General features: G+C 52.4%; 1 protein-coding gene across 1 annotated transcript; it reads right to left on the bottom strand.

The window, feature by feature from the left end:
* Positions 1–2,450: 2,450 nt before the first annotated feature.
* On the bottom strand, positions 2,451–3,410 carry LOC135999510 (olfactory receptor 14J1-like). The gene has a single exon (XM_065653081.1). The coding sequence runs from the start codon at positions 3,408–3,410 to the stop codon at positions 2,451–2,453; it is 960 nt and encodes a 319-aa protein (XP_065509153.1).
* Positions 3,411–5,617: the final 2,207 nt, after the last annotated feature.

The following is a 5,617-nucleotide window of genomic DNA, read 5'->3' as shown; positions in this document are numbered from 1 at the left end:
GGCCTGGTGATGTCACCTGGATGCTGGAAAACACCCCCAGCAGTGCTGAGAGCTTGGGAGACGGGAGATGCAGGAGAAGGGGAAGATGACACGGCTGGAGGTGGGTTGTGATGCCACTTCTATTGCAGTTACCTGGGGTAGATGTGGACAAAGCCAACATGCCTGGATTATTACTTGTGAGGTCACCTCATGACAGCAATGTGATTGGCCAGAGGTAGGCAGGTATCATGAGGTCATCAAGGACACCAGACGGGAAGGCTGCAGAAAGATGAGTGAGCCCCTGGTGAGGCCCTGCCCTGGGCTGAAACCACCTGTACGTGCCACGGGAAACTGTGGCACATGCATGAGAAGCTGAGGGATGTGAGAAGGGACCAGCAGTATGGGCAGCTCCGTGTGTGCCAGCTGGGCCTCACAGGTGGCTGCAGATGTGACCAGGTTGGCCAGACTGCACAGAGGGGAGCACTGGGGACTGTCTGGGCAGTCAAGTCTTGCAAGGCCATCAATGCCTGGAGGAGCCACCAGTGATGTCACTGAAGTCCCAGAGGACCAAGGCAATGGAATCCACACTATCAAATTTGAGTGCAAGTGGGGAAAACCCGAGCCTACTGGGGAAAAAGAAACTGATGATGGCTATGAATTGTGAGGAGATCGGGGCAGAGAAATTTGGATCATGGAAATAGCCATCTGTGGAAGAGTGGGAAGGAGGGGGGTTCAAGAAACAAGCTGCCCATGGGGAGGTGGCTGGTCAGTGCTGTTCTGGCCAAATCCCCTGCCTGAGCACCATGGTCTGTCCTGCTTAATAGACTGGTTTCAGTTGGGATAGAGTTACTTATATTCATAGCAACTTGTATGAGTTCGTTTTACATTTGTGATGGAAACAGTGTTGGTCCCACCCCAATGTTTCAGTCATTGCTGAGCAGTGCTTGCACAGTATCAAGGGTTTTTCTGCTTCTCACACCAACCCCACCAGCATGGGGGCTGTGGGTGCACAAGAAATTGGGAGAGGACATGGCTGGGACAGCTGAACCAAACTGACCAAAGGGGTGTTCCACAACATATGATACCGTGGTCAACAATAAAATCTGGGAGAAGAAGGGAGGGGAGGACATTCGGCGTGATGGTGTTGTCTTCCCAAGTAACCATTACATGTGATGGAGCCTGGCTTTTCTGAAGATGGCTGAAAACCCTCCTGCCGATGATGCAGTGAATGAATTCCTTAGTTTTCTTTGATTACATGCATAGATTTCGCTTTACCTGTAAAACTGTCTTTATCTCAACCCACAAGTTTTCTTTTGTGTTTCCAATCCTCCGCCTCATCCTGCTGTGGGGCAGTGAGTGACAGACTATGTGGTGCTGAGCTGCTTGTCAGGGTTAAACCACAAAACTAATTAAACTCTGCTCCTGGCTCTTTGCTGTGTGAGTGGGCTCACTATTGTGTGTGCGTTTGGGTGTGATGGCACGTACACACCTTCTTGGTCAATTCTAAGTGAGGCTAGCAAGGAGGAGGAGGACACCAGGATCTGGAGAACCCCAGGGTTGGAATGTCCAAGTGGGTAATATCTCTGAGTCTGGGCTGACCCAAACCCCGGGTCCACACTGGAGGGACCACAGGGGTGTGTGAAACTGCAGGTAGGTTCTACCCAGGATGTACAGACCACTCGTGCAACCTTCACACCAGATCAGCCTGAGAGGGGCAACAGGACAGGGTCAGTTCTGTTGCTCATGGTTGTGTAAGTGCTGCTGTTGGTGTGGTGGCTGTGAGGGTGCTGTTGCCTGTTGGAGTTGGTCAGTGTCACATGGTCTGTGTCCATCTTTGCTTCCCTGCAGATACCTGCATTTAGTGCTTTCCCTTTGATGACTCCACCTTGGGCCATGTCTCACTCTGTGGGGTCCTGTCACTGCCCACCTCAGGCACAGCCGGTCCGTGTGTATCTCACGGGCTCTCGGGCAGCTCCAGATTCCTCTCCAGGAGGATTGTCCTCTGCCTCATCATGCACTGGGACAGCCCAGTGTGGCTGTATCTCATGACCACTCCCCATCTCCACTGTCAACAGACAGCAAGGGTTGTGTCTTAAATCACAACTCTGTTGTGAATCAGCTTCCAAGGTGGCATCGAGCTTTTTCCTCAGGCCCTTTTGAGGGAAATTCCTGGGCCCATTGTTGAAAACAGCTTTGGAAGAGCAACCAAATCTTGAGGAACTGCACTCTGGAGATGTCATTTTATTACAGAGATGCTATGGGAGACTCAGCTCTGACACAGTGTTAGAAAAAGATTTATACAGGTTTCAGGTGTTTTAAAACTATTTATAATGGGTTCATTATTCAGGATAGTGAGCTAAACATGAACAGTTATGTACCAACATAATAACCATAAATAACAATAGTGGTAATGCTAACGAAGTAAAAGGGATAAAACAGGGTACAGGCCTGCATTGGGATACAATTAGACATCATTTGTGGACAGTGATGGAAAGATGATCAGTATTGACAAACGCCCATGAAATCACTTTCCTAATGGACTCCTTGAGCTCCTGGTTCCTCATGCTGTAGATGAGGGGGTTCACTGCTGGAGGCACCAATGCGTATAGAACAGACACCACCAGGTCCAGGGATGGGGAAGAGATGGAGGGGGGCTTCAGGTGGGCAAACATGCCAGTGCTGAGGAACAGGGAGACCACGGCCAGGTGAGGGAGGCACGTGGCAAAGGCTTTGTGCCGTCCCTGCTCAGAGGGGATCCTCAGCACGGCCCTCAAGATCTGCACATAGGACAGCACAATGAACACAAAACACCCAAATCCTAAACAGACAGTAACCACAAGAAGCCCAGCTTCCCTAAAGTAGGAGTGTGAGCAGGAGAGCTTGAGGATCTGGGGGATTTCACAGAAGAACTGGTCCAGGGCATTGCCCTTGCACAGTGGCAGTGAAAATGTATTGGCCGTGTGCAGCAGAGCACTGAGAAACCCAGTGGCCCAGGCAGCTGCTGCCATGTGGACACAAGCTCTGCTGCCCAGGAGGGTCCCGTAGTGCAGGGGTTTGCAGATGGCAACGTAGCGGTCGTAGGACATGATGGTGAGAAGAGAATACTCTGCACCAAACAAGAAACATACAAAGAAGACCTGGGCAGCACATCCTGCAAAGGAAATGACCCTGGTATCCCACAGAGAGTTGGCCATGGATTTGGGGACAGTGATGGAGATGGAGCCCAGGTCGAGGAGGGCGAGGTTGAGCAGGAAGAAGTACATGGGGGTGTGGAGGTGCTGGTCACAGGCTATGGTGGTGATGATGAGGCCGTTGCCCAGGAGGGCAGCCAGGTAGATGCCCAGGAAGAGCCAGAAGTGCAAGAGCTGCAGCTCCCGTGTGTCTGTGAACGCCAGGAGGAGGAACTGGGTGATGGAGCTGCTGTTGGACATTTGCTGCCTCTGGGCGTGGACACTGTCATACGCGAAAAGAAAATGAAAAGATAGGGGACACTTCTCTGAGCAGAATCAAAGCCATTTCTCACACACCCTCCCCTGCTCCACACCCCTTGTCCTTTTCCAGACCTTCCTTCGGGTCCGTGGCTGAGCCCTGGGTGGTGCTGGCTGGAGGTGCCGTGAGGAGCAGGGCCTGTGCCCGCTGGCTGCCCAGGAGTCAGCCCTGCTCTGCAGCAGGGGTCATGGGAATGGGGGACAGGGGACGGACCTGGGGTTCAAAGTTGTCATCTGAAACTGCTGCTGGTGCAGAAGGGCCTGTCAGCATCTGCACTGTCACAGGGAATGAAACAGGATGGTAAAATGAAGTTTGAAATGCTTGGGGTTTTGACAGCTTCACAGTATCACAGAAAATTAGGGATTGGAAGGGACCTCGAAAGATCATGTAGTCCAATCCTGCAACTCCCCTGGAGAGTGTTGTTGGGTGTTAGAAACCCTCAGCATTTCTGCTGCACTCAGGGAGAACAGAGCGAGTCCTGCAAGACCAGAGGATGCCTGTGGGTCAGTGCAGAGTGAGGGCAGCTGCTCTGTCCCTCTGTCTTGCTCCAGCTGCCCTGGGCTGGCACCTTTCTGAGATGGTGATCACACTGCCATGTTACCCTGAAAAGCCACCAGGCACTGCTGAGAGCAGAGGTTTGCAGGCTGCAAAAAAGGACAGGTGAACCTAAGGCTGATGTGTCCAGCCAAGGTGATGCTGCTGCTGTCCATGGGCAGAGGGGTGGCTGAAGGGATGTTACAAGGCCTCTGGCAGATCGGCTGATCACTCAGAGTTGCAGTTCAGGAGTCTCAGTGACTTGTTAAAATTGGAGAGCTCCTTTTGCATTTATCCCTTCCTCCATCTCCCCACCCTCCAAGTCTTGGAATAGGAGACTGAAAGGACAGACTCGGGAAAGCTCCTTATCTTTATAGTAATACCTGTATAGATCTTCTCCTTGAAACCTCCAATTGGAAGCAGTCTGGAGTGATCTGGAGCTGTGAGCAGCCCTGACCCACGGAGAACCCAGAGGCAGAATGACCCTGCCCTGCTGGGGGTCGCTCCTTCCCCCCACAGCTTCTCCCCTCAGTGTTGTTGGGATCTCCCCGGGCAGGCTGAGCGCTGACCCTGGCAAGCGGCAGAGTCCCTGCCCCGGCACAGCCCTGTGGTGCAGGGACCCTGCTCTGCAGGACAGCCCTGGCCACCCCTGCCTGCACATTTACATTTACACCCCACCGCCATCCTTGGCAGAACACAGCATTCATGTCCTGTCACTCTGACGGTGCAGAAGGCAATCCCTGCTCTGCAGCACATCCTCTTCCTTTGCATCAGAGAATCTCTGAGAGTTTTACTTACGTCTCTTGTAGGCTCTGCAATGTGACAGCTTTCTGAGATCCTACCATGATTTGCAGATGCAATGCCCTACAGCCACAGGCATCATATCTGCGAAGACTTCATTTCTAGTGATCTCTCAGCATCCTCCCACCCCAGACTGCGTTGCCCTTTCTCTCCCTGGCTCCTCTGTCCTTGGTGCTGCAGGCAGAGCCCTCAGCCCTGCTGCGCTTTGCAGAGGAGCTGCTCCTGGGCAGAGCTGTCTCTCTGCAGCGCTGCCGCTTGCCATGAGCTCCCTCTGTCCCAGGAGCCCAGCCCAGCTCAGCAGCACAGGAGCAGCCCACGATGTCCCTTTCTCTGTCCCCTCTGGGCTCCCTCCAGGTGTCCCTGGGGCTCCAGGGGCACATCCTTTGAGACAACCTGAAGTAATCAGACATGTTGATTCTCTCTCTTCAGGAGAGACACTTCTTGCCAGCATTGTGTTCTTTGTACTAAAAAATAAATTGGTATGAGAATCATCTTTTCTTGTCCCATTATTAGGCAGGACAAAAAGAAAGTTACAGGAAAGGATCTAATTTCTAAAAACTGGAGGAGGAATATGTTCACCTGAATGAATTTAGGCATTATATTTTGGTTTTATACTCATAGGTCTAGAGAGATATCCAGCCATCTTTTGGCCACGTCATGTCTGTGCTCTGAGGCAAAGCCTTTGCACACATGGGCTCTTGGACACTTGGTACCAGGTTTCCATGGGGCGACTCAGAGGTTTCCTGGTGCCACAGCTGGGGTGGTTCAGCCCAGATGTGAGGCAATGTCCTCAGCCAGGGACCTGACTGGCTGA

Source organism: Caloenas nicobarica, chromosome 28, assembly GCF_036013445.1.
Source record: "Caloenas nicobarica isolate bCalNic1 chromosome 28, bCalNic1.hap1, whole genome shotgun sequence".
In the NCBI taxonomy this organism is placed as follows: Eukaryota; Metazoa; Chordata; class Aves; order Columbiformes; family Columbidae; genus Caloenas; species Caloenas nicobarica.
Note: the sequence above shows the minus strand (reverse complement) of the source record. Positions and strands in the feature narration are given on the sequence as shown.